General features: G+C 39.4%; 1 protein-coding gene across 1 annotated transcript in view; it reads left to right on the forward strand.

Moving 5' to 3' along the window:
* The window catches only part of LOC121441307 (cyclin-dependent kinase-like 5), a 93,476-nt gene that overhangs the window by 49,790 nt on the left and 27,956 nt on the right, over nt 1-15,730 (forward strand). Inside the window, exons 13-14 of the mRNA XM_041642443.1 lie at nt 5,225-5,348; nt 11,842-11,941. Coding sequence (XP_041498377.1) covers nt 5,225-5,348; nt 11,842-11,941 — 224 coding nt within the window. The remainder of the gene's footprint in view (nt 1-5,224; nt 5,349-11,841; nt 11,942-15,730) is intronic.

Here is a 15,730-nt window from a genome sequence, read left to right on the forward strand (position 1 = left end):
CCAGGCTGGCCTTGAACTCATAGAGATCCACCCACCTCTACCCCCCCAGTGCTGGGGATTAAAGGCTAAAGGTGTGAGCCACCACCACCACCCAGCCAGACCAACAGCAATCTTGCCTATGTTGCCACCATCTAACCAGATCTCTTTGTTACTGGTCTTACCATCTTCATTCAGTCCCTTGTCTCTTCTGTCTGAGCCCCTGACTAGTCTCTGTCTCCATGCAGCCATTCAAACAGTTCTCAGAATGATCCTTCTGAGAAGATATTGACCAGACCAATTCATTCATGTGACATTTACCCATGTCCCTTTGTGCCCAGCACAATTTGGCCACCCATCTGCATAGTGGGGTTACATGTAGATGATAGTGATGGATACAGCTCAGCACTAAAGCTCTAAACTTACACAAAACATGAGAATTTTTAAAATTACATGTATTTATTTTGTGACGGGGGGGCACTTATGCCATGGTATAACTGTGGAGGTCAAAGGACAACTTGTAGAACTCAGTTTTTTTTTTCACCATGTAGGTCCTGGGATCAATCTCAGGCTACTACTTTGTAGACCTGGATTAGCCTAGAACTATATATGTAGACCAGACTGGCTTTACACTCAAAGAGATGTGCTTGTCTCTGCCTCCTGAATGTTGTGTGTAAAGGTGTATGCCAACATATACCCAGTTTGAGATCTTTAAAAATAATTTGATGGTGCATTTCTAGAGTGTAAATTTTATAGACGACAATGTGATAGTGTAAATTTTATAGACGACAATATGATACTGTAATGCCAGAAATTTGAACATGCCTAGAACATGTTAGTAGATAAAACAGAGAAAAATTATCTACCCTCATTCTCACTTTTATAAAAGAAATCACCAGTAAGTGTAATAATTCTATAGAGCAGTCAGATAATGGCAGTATAGGAGAAAGAAATAGATCAGGCACCCATTGCCCTCACTACCCCAAAACTGTGTCCCAATACCTTAGCTTCTATTGATAGCAAAGTAAAATCTCAATTCCTTGAGATGACATTCCAGGCAGTTTATGGCCACATCCTTGTTGTCCCCTCTAGCTGCCACCCATCTACCTCCACACACAAGTTCCCACTCATACCCGGATTTCTCATGCCCTGAAACACACTACTGTCTTACTGGAGCCAGTTGTTCTTTCTAGTTTCTTTATGATCCCTTCCACTGTGACAGGCTTCCCTGTCCCTACTCCAGAAGTATTTCTTCTCTGGTCAACCATGGCCCCTTGTCTATGTCTGCGATACAATGCAAACCACATCGTACTTGTTTTCTGTGTTTCTCTGCAAGATTTTGAACCTCTCAAATATTCTGGACTCTCAAGATGGGGTTGGGAATCAGTGATTGAGTGCTTGCCTAGTGTGTGTGAAGCCTTGGGTTTGATCCCCAGATGGAGGGGAGCAGGAAAGGAAAGCCGGAGGCATGGACTGCCTCACACAGTTTCATAAATATTTATTAATTGATTTAAAGAACAGAATTCAAGAATAGCTTTAAAACTATACTTTGTTGTTGAACAGATGGCTAAGACAGATGTTTTCGAGGTGCTGTGTATTTAGGAGACAGTTAATAGAAAAAGGCAACCCCTTTGGGGTGTAACCATGTGATGATAATGTACTAATATTTGAGAATCCCGGTGCCTTGGTGGAGAAATGGACAGGAGGCTCAGCTGTTCGAAGCCTGCAAGACTCACCACAGCTTTGACTTTTAAGTCTACATTCCCTGACTTCCTGCTCCTTCTGTTGTTTTATATAAAGAGCTGGGGAAGTTCAGAAATTAGGGTCAGGGGACACAGACAGTTGTTTGATTATTAAAATTAGGAATCTGAGCTTAATGAATACACAGAAGTGTTACTCAGGAATACATGTGTATTGAATGATTGGGCTACTATGGTCCCTCCCATCTCTACCTTTGGAAAAGCACAAGGCATCAAATATGCTTCTTAATGACTGCCCCATTCCATGACGACTTTATACTCTTATAAGGCTAAACTTTTAATTCAGATTAAAGTTAATTAAAAAATTTTTGTCTTGTAAGAATATCTTCAGTGTAAATTTTTTTCTTATAAAATGTCCCATACTTTTTTGTTTCTACAGATGATTAGAGAAAATAGCCTTCTTTGTGGGGGAGGGTCTAACAATATAGACCAGGTTGGCCTCCAGCTGACTTCTCTCTCTATGTTTCAAGTGCTGGAATTATAGGTGTGTGCTATCATGCCCAGTACAGGAAATACTTTAAAATAAAATGGAAATAGAGTTTTAAATCAATGAATTAGTCTTTGACTTCTGGAAAATACTATTTTGGTTACAAAGGGATTGAATTGGTTAATATGGGGAAAACACCTCCTTTATTTCTCTTGTAATCTACTTGGAGATTTAGCAAATAGAACATTTTAATTTGTAGAAGTTCAGAAATAGAAGGGAAAGTTTCAACTAAATGAAACACCTGGAAACACCTGTTATTTCAATGATACTGGGAAGTCCTAAAGAAAAATAGTAGTTCAAAAAATGACAGATATTTCCAGATCTATCTAGACAGATGTTTCTAGAATAGGTTCATTCTTTCTTATCCAGAGGCAAATGAAATGGTGTCACTTTTTGTTGTTTTAATTTTAAATTTTGAGATTATAATTACATTTCTCCCTTCTCTTTCCTCCTTCCAATCCCTCCCATATGTTCCACCTTATTCTCATTCAAGTTTATGATCTCTTTTCCACTAATTTTATTGTCTGCATATATGTATGTATACATACACATATATTCATAAATGAAACCTGCTCAGTCTGTATAATGTTGCTTGTACATATGTTTTCATACAACTGACCTTTTGGCACCTCTCTTGCTCCTAGCTTTTCTCAGTTGCCTATAGTTCTTTGTGTAAGGTTGAGGCCTCCTGGGCTATTTCTTGTCCACTTTGTTATGTCCTTTGATGTTGTCATTGCTCAACTCATGTTTGGGCACATTGGTGAGACTTTAGGGGTATAGCTTCATATGTTCCTAGGAACCACAATCTCACAGCAAATTTCCTAATTCTATGCCTTTTAAAATCTTACTCTCCCATAGTATTTCCAAAGCATCGGGTTCAGGAGTATATTATAGATATAGCCATTAAGATCACACTTCACAACTCTGTATTTTGATTTTTGGTTGTGGTTTTCTTACTGGTCTCCATCTATTGCAAAGAGAAGTTTCTTTGATAAGGAGTAAAGACTGCACTGATCTGTGATTATAAAAACAAATGTTTATAGATTGTTGTTAGGAGTTGTAATGATTTAGTAAATAATCTCCAATAACCGTGACTTCACTAGCACTGAGTAGTTAGCTAGGAATTTTAGTGCCAGCTATGGTTTCCCTCTTGTTGAGTCATTCTTCAGTGTAACTAGAGAGCTGTTGGTTACTGGCAAGGTATCCATACCACTATGCATCCTTGGGGTTATTGTGCCATGCTGGTTGTTGATGTGGTTCATAGGCATAGCTGGGTAACTGTCGTAGGATTTTATTACTGTGAAGAGACACCATGACCACAGCAACTCTCATAAAGGAAAACATTTAATGGGAGCTTGTTTACAGTTCAGAGATTTAGTCCATTGTCATCATGGTGTGAAGCATGGTAGCATGAGAGTTCTACATTCAGATCTGTAGGCAGCAGGAATAGAGAAAAATGGGCCTGGTTTGAGCATCTAAAAACTTCAAAGTCCATTACCCCGTGACATACTTCCTCCAACAAAGCCATACCTAACTCCAAGGCCTCATCTCCTAATAGTGCCACTTCCTGGAGACCAAGCATTCAAATCTATGAGCCATTCTTATTCAAACCACTACAGTAGGGCTGTTAGTGTTTCCCGCCTTTGGAAACTTGGATGACACCTTCTGGTACCGTGAAAGCTAGTCATCAGGGAGGGGGCATCTAGGTCATCTCCAGCTCACAGATCTCTGCGCTCTAGTCAGCAATCAGGAAATTAAAATGAAATCATTGTCAAGATAGGGGATTGGGGAGCAGTAGAGAAGGGAATGACAGGATATAAGTGATCTTGATCAGGGAAATGGAAAAGGGAGCCTCTTTAAGGAAAGAGAGTTGAAATAAATATAGAAGAAGGTGAGTAAAATAACAGTAATAATGTCTGAAAAAGCAATAAGGAATCATACTATTTACCTAAAAAACTATAATGCATGTATGTAATTCACCATATAAATACACATATATATTGTTGTTGTTTTGAGACAACATCCCATATTGTAACCCAGTCAAGATGGCCTAGCACTCAGTGTAACCTAGTCTGGCCTTGAACTCATGTCAGTCCTCCTGCCTCAGCCTCGAGTACTGTAATTATATACAGCACTCCTTATTTGGTGTCACTGGTCTTGATATCCATTGTGCATATATTAATTTTGTGGTGAAATTTACAGAACAGCCAACTTTAGAAATTGACAAAAACATGGTTACTGCTCTCCCCAAAGCAAAAACTACTCAGTATATTATAGTTTATATTTCTGTTCATTTTTACATGAAAATGTATAGAACATTAGTAGTTTTGTGAAAATGGCCAAATTTCCTTATAATTAAAAATCTAAGCAGCACACCATTGCATTGTCATTGCTTAAACTGTAATTTGTGTGTCCCAGTACACGTATTGTTAAGGATGATATTGGGTTAAGAATAGATTTTGCAGGCTGGGTAATGGTGGCACATGCATTTCCTTAATCCCTCACTCAGGAGGCAGAGACAGGTGGATCTCTGTGAGTTTGAGGCCAGTCTGGTCTACAGAGTGAGTTCCAGGACAGACAGGGCTAGACAAACAAACTCTGTCTCACAGAATAAAAAAAAATAATAGATTTCTCATAGTTGGATCTGTAATAAGAAAGATTCAACTTCAAAGAATGTCAAAAACCATGGTGTGGGGTGGCTACAATAACCATACTTTAAATAATGTCCCATTTTTTTAAATGTCCTCAAATGCTCTGCAGTACATCAGCTGACAGCCCAGGTTTCTGTTTGGAAATCCTTGTAACTGAGCCCTGCAGGTTACCATGTAAGGAGTTGAAGAGGGAAATGTGTCTGGACCACCGCCACCCTCAGGAAACAAGTTCTGGAAAGGCAGTTGGGGACTTTGACTTTGTTTGTGTGAAAGAAAATGCGGTGGAATAGCACTAGAACTACTGCGAGCAGAAAAGCACTTCAGTAACTTTTTTTTTCTTCTTTATTCAGTGCCCTCTCCACGACCAGACAATTCTTTCCATGAAAATAATGTGTCCACCCGAGTTTCTTCTTTGCCATCTGACAGCAGTTCTGGTACCAATCATTCAAAAAGACAACCAGGATTTGATCCATGGTGAGTGTTTTGGTTTGTTCTTACTCTTTTTGTACTAATTGTAGATTTGGGAATTCAAAGACATACAGGATAAACTTTTTAATGTTCTTCTTCCCACTAGGCCTTTCTTTGTTAATAATAAGGAAAACATGATCTGTTGGGAGGGTTGTAATTTTTTTCAAGTTCAAAATTTCTATTAAATAGCATGTAAAAGAAAAGCCGTAATTATCAGATAGGCCTTTGATCATACTCCTTCTTTTATTGACAGTGAACTTGGTACCGTCAGTTTACATAGCTAGCTCTCTGTGTGCATTGTCTCAGTGGTCATAGTTGCCCTTTCTGAGGTAGGGGCTGTTCCCACTCCATACACACTGAAGCTTGAAAGTTACAGAACATACCTTGTGCTCAACACCTGTAACCTGGATCAGGGACACAGGGTACTAGCACTTCCTGCATAGAATGATGATAATAATTAAGTGACATAAAAATTCATGTGTATAAAAAAGGCACCTAAAACAGTGCCTGACATTGTAAGGGATCATTATGTTAGTAGTTATGGTTATTAGACTTAATGTCATTTAATCTTTCCATGGTTTGTTGGCTGTTTGGCTTCTAACTTTGCTCATAAACGTCCATGCCTCTTTGTGAGTGGGTTTTGCTCCCTAGTGTGTAGAAAACATAAGCAAACAGGTATAGCTTTTGTTAGTTTTAAGGTGTGCCTTGGACAAGTGCTGAAAATGGTATCTGAAGTGTCAGAACGCAGATGCACAGAGGGAGCTGGTTTTCCTTGGTTGTTGCATAATAAAGTGGTAGCAATCTAAAGCAGTATCAGTTAGAGACTAGCATAGTCCTTTAAAATTAGTCTAGTCAGATAAAAATTAAATGAAAGTATGGGCTGATGTGGCATGGTGGTATTGGCCTTCTCAGCCTGGGAAGCTGAGACAGGAGGATTGACAGTTTAAAGCTAGCCTGACCTATGTAGTGAGATTCTATCTCAGTGCCCTCCCTCTCCAAAAAACGTGATCCAAAAGTAGGGTAGAACTTGTTAGCAATGCGGTGTTTATCGGTTCTGTGTGTGTATGTTTTAGGGGTTTGATTTGGTTTGATTGTGGGGACTTGAATGCAGGGCCTAGTGTATGATAACCATGTCTGAATAGAACTTTAGCTGTGTGTGTGTGTGTGTGTGTGTGTGTGTGTGTGTGTGTGTGTGCGTGCATATATGTTGCACGAGGAGGGGTTCCTTTGTTTGTCCTGGCTGCCCGACTAGCTTACACCCGAAATAATCACAAAGAAACTGTATTCATTTAAACACTGCCTGACCCATTAGCTCTAACTTCTTCTTGGCTAACTCTTACATATTAGTAACCCATCTCCATTAATGTGTATCACCATGTGACTGTGGCTTACCAGCAAGATTCTAACCAGTGTCCGTCTCAGGCAAGAGAACCATGGCATCTACCACTCTGCCCTTCTTCTCAGCATTCAGCTCTGTCTACTCTGCCTACCTAAGTTCTGTCCTATCAACTAGGCTAAGGCAGTTTCTTTATTCAACCAATGAAAGCAACACATAAACAGAAGGACCGCCTACACCACATATATATGTGTATATATATGTGTGTGTGTGTGTATGTGTGTGTGTGTGTGTGTGTGTGTGTACAATTGTTTTTGAAAAGAATCAGAAGTACAGTTAGGATGCTCATCTTTAGCTAAGATGTCATCAAGTCATCCTTTCTCTAATATTACTATTTTATGGTTCAGTAAAGTTCCAGAACTCCCAACTATGAAGTGGCTCTACACTCATCCTGATAATGTTTCTATGGCTTGTCTCCTTCATGCATCACATCTACCATGATCAAATCTTTAATTAAGCTTGACTCATCTTAATTTTTTTCTTAACCAAGATCTCTTTGGTTTGCCATATTCTTTATATCTTAGAGAACTATGCCGTTGATAACACAAACATGAAAGTCTTATTAAAAAAACATGGTAAAATTCTGTTCTTAAATTATCACAGAGAAACATGGTAAAATTCTGTTCTTAAATTATCACATAACCTCAGGCCAGTCTGTTTCCATGATAGTACTGCTTTAAATTTCTTCTGGGAAGAGAATATTTGTACAGTGTACATATGTTCTGCAATGGAAAGATCAAGGTACTATGTCATACTTAAAAGCAATAAATAGATATTGTAGTTTAACACCCAGAGCTGTTATTCTGGTCATCTCAGTTGTCTTGAACCCACTTAAGAAATGGGAGATACGCCAAAATATCTCAGAACAAGAAAAATAGACTTAACACAGCCAGATGCATCATCTTTACTAATAGGATGCCACTTCAGTCCTCACTTGGAAGCTATTTATTCCTCCTTCTGCCCAGTTTTAGCCGCTAGTGCTGAGGTCGTTAGGATGAGATGTGGTTCTAGCTAACAACACAGCATGCAGAAGGGAGAGGGATCACAAGCCATAGCTACGGGGCAAAAGTGGGTGCGTTTTATCATTTCACAGACCTGCAGAATTGCTGTACATCTTAGGTATCCATTTAGAGTACATGCTTATAAAATGAATGTCATTGACTTTACTATAAATAAATAATAAGTATGTGAACAGGTTAGAAAAACTGCCATCAAAATGGGGCTAAAAATTGGTACTTTAACTAAGTTCATTCGAAGTCCTACTAGTGAAGCTCACTTGAATGGCAGGCTCTGTTTTACAGGGTTACGGCTATCTTGTGTCAGTCGGTCTTACAGTTTTTCTCATAGACTCTTTCACTGACTTTCTTGTGTCACACAAGAGCAATGCCTCCCCACTTCCACTCACTCTCCATGCTGCTCCAGAGGGATTATACTAAAGTCCAAAGACCCTACTGTCTCATCCCCTCCGCTCTGCACCCTGAGTCTGGGAGCAGTTTGAGTGAGAGGTCAGCTCCTTGATTTCTGTCTCTGTTACCTAATACAGTGCTCAGTAAATGGTGATGAACTCTAAGCCAGTCTTGGTTTCAATTCCTTCATTACTTGATTACAACGATTCTTTGAACAGCTCTCATTCATCTTGACTCCCTTAATGAGACTAGTTCTTAGGCTCGATGACATACGAGTCACAGTTTTGTGTAAGCCCCTACCTGGCCATCCTTTGGCGTGTGTCCTCCCTCAACTCCATAGCCATACTGTTTTGATCAGAGCTGCTCCCCAAGGGATGAGCTCAGTCACTGAATCTATAATTCTTCTTGAAGCTTCCCTCTCTGAAATTCATGTGACCCCCAAAGCTGCCCACTGTACTGGGTGAAGTTATAGGGTCCACAAATCCAGATAGGGCAATGGTTGCCATACTCTCTACTAGTTGGCGCAGTGCTGCTTGTTCAAGGCTCCTTCCTTTGTGCACACACAGCTTCCCACGTGCCTGTTTTCCATAGCTGCTCTCTCATCCCTGCTCTTCCTCTCTCAGGCTTTTCTCTTTGGGTTTTCTGTGCATGTTTCTGTGTCGTTCTGCACTGTGTTTTCTTTGTGTCTCCCCTTCTGTGCTCAGGCTCCGTTTCTTCTGTCTGTTGTGATGCAAACATACTCAGGCTCCAATCCTACCTTTTTTGTTTTGTTTTGTTTTTCAAGACAAGGTTTCTCTGTAGTCTTGGAGCCTGTCCTGCAACAAGCTCTTGTAGATCATGCTGGCCTTGAACTCATAGAGATCCTCCTGCCTCTACCTCCCGAGTGCTGGGATTAAAGGCGTGTGCCACCACCACCCAGTTCAATCCTAGCTTTTGTCTTGGGTGATTTATTTCCCTTTTTCTTTTGACCCCCTAGAAGCTTTCCCTGCCTAGATTTCAGCCCTACCACCTGCTCTGCTTCAGCTTGAAATAATTAACTCATCATTCCTCCTGCCCCGCCCAGACCGTAGTTTATCCAGTGCCTTAAAGACTCTGGGGAAGGTCTTCTATTCTGTTTCCCAGAACCAACTCTGGGTGCCAAAGTGCAAATTCTGAACTGTTTTCCTGCCCCCTTCCTCTTCTCATCCTCGACTTCTCCAGCTGCTCACTTGCATATTATTCTCTGCTTCCTCCTGGCTAGACTTTTGTCTCCCCAGGCAGAATTCTGCTTCCTCCTAAGAGTGGCATCTCCAGCCTTCTTTTCTGTTAGCACTAAAATTCTGCCCTAATGCCAGTTTGCCCTCCTGAGATTGCATTCATGAAGAGAGTATTTTCCCCAGCCATCCTGCAACTGCATCTATAGAACCTGTAACTTTCCACCATCCCATCCACACCCATGCAACCACATCTAAACCTCCTGCCTTTCAAAATGATAAATGCCCTGTTCTGCGTTCCCAAAGTAGTTAGAGTCTTGCTGGATTAAATCACAGAACTTGTGCTTCAGAACTTGGAATTTATTAGGTGGCGCTTACAGTCGCAAGTTCTAGTGGATTTCAAGAACACCTGGGGTGCTGCTGGGTGCCCGGACTCCAGGTGTGTGCCATCATGTCTGGTTTTTGTGATTCTGGGGTCAAACGCAGGGCTTTGTGCATGCTAGGTGCACATTCCACCAACTGAGCAATGTCAGCACCAATTGAGCTATATTCCCAACCCTAAAATAGTCTGTGCTGTGTAACACTTTGTTGAGGACCTATAGTATGTATTTGTTCTCAGAAATTAAAAAGACGTTCAATAATTTTATTACATAGATAGAACTTTTTAAGGATGGGGGGGTCTTTTTTTGAAAAGGGGGAACCTCGCTTTGTTACCCACTGTTCTCAAGCACATGCGCTAAGGTAATCCTCCCACCTTAGTCATAATTAGGAATACAGCGTATGCCATGAGGCCGAGCCTATTTTTGGTCCCCAGCGCTTGCAATGGAACCCAGGGCTCTGTGAATGTAGTATATGCGCTGTTCCACTGAGCCACAGCTCCAGCCAAGATTGCTATCATAATTTCTCCCTGCTTTTTCAAAAGTGCACTTAGGGATTGGAGGGATGGCTCAGGAGTTAAGAGCACTCATTGTTCCTGTAAAGGATCCAGGTTTATTTCAAATGGTGTCTCACAACCGTGCACAACCCCAGTTCCAGGAAACCTTATACCCTCTTCTCACCTCCGTGGGCTCCAGGCACAGAAATAATACGCATACATACACACAGAATAAACACTCAAGCACGTAAAATAAATACATCTTTAAAAATTAAATAAATAATATTGAAAGTGTGCGTGAATAGCTTATATTGTAATGTAGTTGGACTTATCTGATGTAGAAAGCTTGAAATCATTATATTTTTGCTTAATGTTGTAGTTTAAATATTCTTTCATGTCAGTGAATATTCTTTGAAGATGTGATTTATTTTTAATAGCTTCATTGTGCTTTCTGCCATGCAACCAGTAATGGTTAATTTAGAAGTTTTCTGGCTTACATATTTTAATAAAATAAGCTGGATGCTGCTTTGCTCATATTCTCTTAGACATTAGAATCACTTCATCACTGTTAGGTACTCTGAAACCATGAATAGAAATTAACTGTCACTTTTAAGAATTCTCCCACTCTTAGGGAATATGTAAATATGCGAGATTTTGTAAAAGAATAATACCAGTCGAGTTGCTTTTTAAAGAGCATAAGCCAAATGTCAGGATGTTCTCTGCGCCTGCCCCCCCCCCAAGCCACTGCCCCTCTTTTTCTCCTTTTTCTTTTTTCTCCCCTTTCGGGATTTTTTTTTTTTTGAAAAGTGAGTTTTTGTTCCAGGGTCAGTCTTGGCAGATAGCCTGGCTGGCCTTTAGCTCACTCTCTCTGAGTCAGTCTCCTGAGTGCTGGGGTTACAGGCATACACCTGCCTTCTTTCCTATTTTGAGTATCTTCTATTTTTATTAGAATACCTAGGTGTTATTGGTGGTATCAATCTTAACATCAACATTTTCAGGTAGAAGGGCTCCCCACCTTTGATATACTGTGTTAGAGCATTCATTGTGCCTACATTTTTTTCCCTTGAGTACTTTTTTTATTTAGGTGTAATAGATTAAAGGTTTAATAAATAAATAGGAATTTTCCAGTTCAGAGCAAATTTTACTTCTGTTTATAATGTTTCTATAGCAGCATTGATTTTTTTTATGTTTAGTAACTTGGCAAGCTACTAATAATAAACTTGTTGAGCTTGTTTTTGAAAGGTAAATAGAAAATTGAAGGTATTGGAAATGTTTCTGTTCTTTCCCTTGGAGGGTTACAGAGAAGGCATCCTCTAAGCCGTGCATTTCCAGACTCTCTAATTCGGAGACTTCTAGCAGCAGGAAAATGGTCCCACGGTGCAGTTCCAGATCATTTGTAATAGCACTCAAATTGCTAGTGTGATCAAGCCTGTGCCAAAGAACAGCCTTTCCCCATGCTGATTAGATTCAGTTCCTCCTGTGCATTTTAAAGGACCTTTACCTGTGGGCTCCATTTTTCATGGCTGATTGAATCTGGTATCACACATTTTCAGCCGTTATTATGTTTGTCACACATTGGCAAGAGAATGTGATTTAGAGATCTATATGATAAAAATGTCTTCTCATTTAGGAAAAGCCCTGAAAATATTAGTCATTCTGACCAGCTCAAAGAAAAGGAGAAGCAAGGTTTTTTCAGGTCAATGAAAAAGAAAAAGAAGAAATCTCAAACAGTAAGTACATGACTATTTTCCATATATGACATGGATTTCTGTATTTTTTTCTGTGGAGATATTGTACCCTCTACATGGAACAATCCGACTTCATTTCTGAATGTGACTGTGTTATAGATACCTCTTTCGGAAGTCCTACACAACTGTCATGGAACAATCCGACTTCATTTCTGAATGTGACTGTGTTATAGATACCTCTTTCGGAAGTCTTACATTACTGTCCTCTCCTAAAGCCTTTTCTAGATTCGGCAGAATCTCCAGGAGTAGAAAAAACTTAATTGGGATGAGAAAATGCTTTCAAAATTATGGAGACATGGGATTTGTTTTTCTCTGGGAGCATAAAGATTTGTAAAAACCTAGGAAATGATTTTGAGTTTACATTGAAATTGTGAAATTCACAAATAGCCATCATCCCTTATCCTTTCCCAGATTGTGGACTATCTGGTCATAGAGATGCAATTTCAGGGCTTGCTTTAGTAAGAGAAGGTGTTTCACTTCTGAGGGCCCTGGGAGACAGGCTGCACCTGAGATCCCGATGAGCGTCTGAACAATGGGCCAGCTGTACTGCCCTGTACTCCTCAGTGTTTGGGAGCACATGAGTGACATTTCTAAGATAGCTAGTGACAAGAGAAAGTGGGGGAGGAGGAAACAAGCCTCCAGGAGAACAGTAGGAGCAGTTCACTCAAAAGAAGCCTGCTTCTCTTCATTTTATGATACCCTCACAACCAAGTGACATTGAGTTAGCCATGTTCAATGATTTGGATTTGGGTCTTAGCTTTACTTCACACAAGATTTACTCTCATTCTGTTAAAGAAGAAAATTGCCTAATCAGAATGGCCTGTTCACATATGCTTCATTGACTTTTGCCTATGAGTAAACAAAATGCTTCTGAGTCCCTTCAAGCCATCATCAAAATGAGAAGTGATAGCTTAGTGCTAACTAACAATGTCTTCTTTACTTAATAGTAGAAAAGTATGTAACTCATACTAAGGATATTTGTCTCAGAGATGTTTGAAAGATGTTAAAAGTGGCTTTTTGTTTGAGACCTTTCTGAGCTGCCAAATGGGTTCTAGGACTCAAACCTAGGTCCTCTGGAAGAGCAGCCAAGACCTCTTAAAAGCCAAGCCATCTGTCCATCCTAAATATTTTTAGGGCCCCTTAAAATCTAGACCTTTGTAAAGCATTCTTTCACTTGCTTATTAAATGTCAGTATTTTATTCGAAATAAATGACTTTAAGCCAGGAGCAGGCTTGGGGCATGGTATTGCAAACCTTTAATCCTATCGCTCAGGAGGCATAAGCAAGCAGATCTCTTGAGAGTTTGTGACCAGCCTGGTCTGCATAGTGAGTTTCAGGGTAGCCAGAGCTGCATAGTAAAACCGTTCAAACTGCCACCACCAACAGCAACAAAAGATTTCATTATGGAAAAAAAATGTGAAAAAAGAAAAATCATTCTTAATCTTGCCCAAATCTACCATAAATAATAAGAGGATTTTAGTATTTTCCTATAGCTTTTTAGCCTGTGCATACAATTTTAGTATGTATGTGTATGTATGTGTGTTACCTCTTTGTTTTAATGGTTACATGGTATTTTTAAAATGTTCATGGGGGTGGAAAAGGGTACCTGTGTCTCTTACTGAAACTTGCCTAGATTGAAATGTCAAATTAAAATGTCACTCAACTGCATTTGTTGCTGAAACTGGATGAAGAAATGAATAAATAGACTTGACTTTGCTTCGGGATGCTTAAAATGTTTTAACTGCTAAAAATTTAAACTCTGTACATTGTCTATAGAACATGTTTTCTATCCGAAGTATTACCCTAAGACACTTTCTTCCTGGCCACTGGTATAAATTTTGTGGGTTTTGTCAACTATATGCCTACAGTCCGGTTATGTGATTAAGTTGCAGAAAATAATGAGAGAAGAATTGAGGCCGTCTTGTATATAAATTTAGATTTTAATGCTTGTCTGCCTTAGACCAACATTAAACCTAAAGCCCTTGCCCTACTGTGGCTAAGCATAGTATATACATCTTGCCTAACTTGACTATTCAATATTGGTTCAATTTTAAATATTTAAATAGTTAGATAAGCTAGAATAATAGAAAAATTAGTATTCTCTTGCATCCTCTCCACTTAAACTTTTTTATTAAATATTTATACTAACTGCAGAATAGCTTTCCACAGATCATAATGCCTTAAGTTTTCCAAACAAAAAGATTTTTATATTTCTCCATTTTAATTAAGAAAAAAATGTAAGGGCTTTGGGTTCTAGAGTCAGATTTTCAAAGAGCAGTACACACAGAGTGCCAGACCTCAGGCACCGAGGCCTGGCATTGAATTCTCTCTGCTTCCTTTGAAAGAACATTCAAATGTAACTAAAAGGAACTTGTTCTTAGTTTCTAAAGTTTAGTAAAAAGAAACCTAAGTAGAGCAAACCAAAATATTGAAGGCATTGAAGCTTTTGCATAAGATTCTAAGAAATTGAAATCTGATGCCAGACGAACATGGTATCCTATGTTCATCCTAAATTTAGGTGTAGCCTACATCTAGTTTACTAGTGTAGGCGCTGAGCCAGGCAAGTGGTGACCTGTCCAAAGTCACACAGTGAGTTGTAAAGACTAAAACTGGGTTCCCCTGTGAACGGCCTCTGAGAGCTCGCTGCTGGCCTTCTTAGCAGTCCAAGTTAACTCCTAAGCAGGGTTTCTGTTATTAAAGCCGTAAAACTCAGATATTTACACAAATGCCTTCATACACACACCAATGAAAAGACAACCCTACTGCATCTCTATATATTTTTGTTCTCTGACCATCAAGGCATCAAAAAGAGAGAAAAGAGGTGCCAAAAATAATTCTGTGTTGTAAAGGTGCCTCCTTTGACTCAAGCAAGTCTGGAAACTGCCTTGGGGAATCTGGCTTCGGATGTATAGCCATATATCCAGGGAGTTACATAAACCGTCAGAGCATATGGTGCCTTGGCCAACTTGGTAATTTGTATCTTCTTTAGTATCTCAATTTGAAATGATACGTCAATTTAAAGATTGAACTTTTAAAGGAATTTTGTGTGCGCGCATGATATGGGGGAGGAAGGTGCAGAGGAGCCACAGTATATAGAGGTCAGAAGACAATTTTGTAGAGTTGGCTCTCTCCTTTGACCTTTTTGTGGGTTCTGGGAATCAAACTCAGGTTGCCAAGTGCCCCACTAATCCTCCTTACCAGCCCTGAAGATTAAACTGTTGTTACTTTCTTGAAAACCAGAATTCAGAATTGTGCCAGATGTTTTAAATGAGGTGTATATTTCTAACAGTGTAGAAATAGGGCTACTCAATTAACCTTAGTATCCCACACAGTGGCAATCCTCTTCCAAATGATATTTAGTCAAGATAATTGACTAAGAAATTCAAAGTGACTTAAAATATATATTCTTTTGTAATAAACAAGCCATATGGTAGAATCTTTTAGTTCCTGAAGTCCTAACAATTAGGAAATGACTGAAGTTCATCAGTAATTCATTACACACAATTCTTCATAATAATTTGTGACAATAAATACATTCTTAAGTAAACATAATGTAAGCAGATGCCTAAAGGTCTCTAGGCATTCCTGGGCCAAGGCCTAGTAGTTTCAATTAAAGCACCTATTTATTTTACCTATTTTTTTCTTTTTGCAATTAGCTCATTTGTATCTTATATTACAGACAGACTCCACCAACGGGAGGAATCCAAGCATCAAGAAATCCCTCTTTCCTCTTTTTAATTCAAAGAATCATTTAAAGCATAGTTCTTCTTTG

The sequence above is a fragment of the Microtus oregoni genome, unplaced genomic scaffold (genome assembly GCF_018167655.1).
Source record: "Microtus oregoni isolate MIOR12 unplaced genomic scaffold, Mior012 000074F_ref0000038, whole genome shotgun sequence".
NCBI lineage: Eukaryota > Metazoa > Chordata > Mammalia > Rodentia > Cricetidae > Microtus > Microtus oregoni.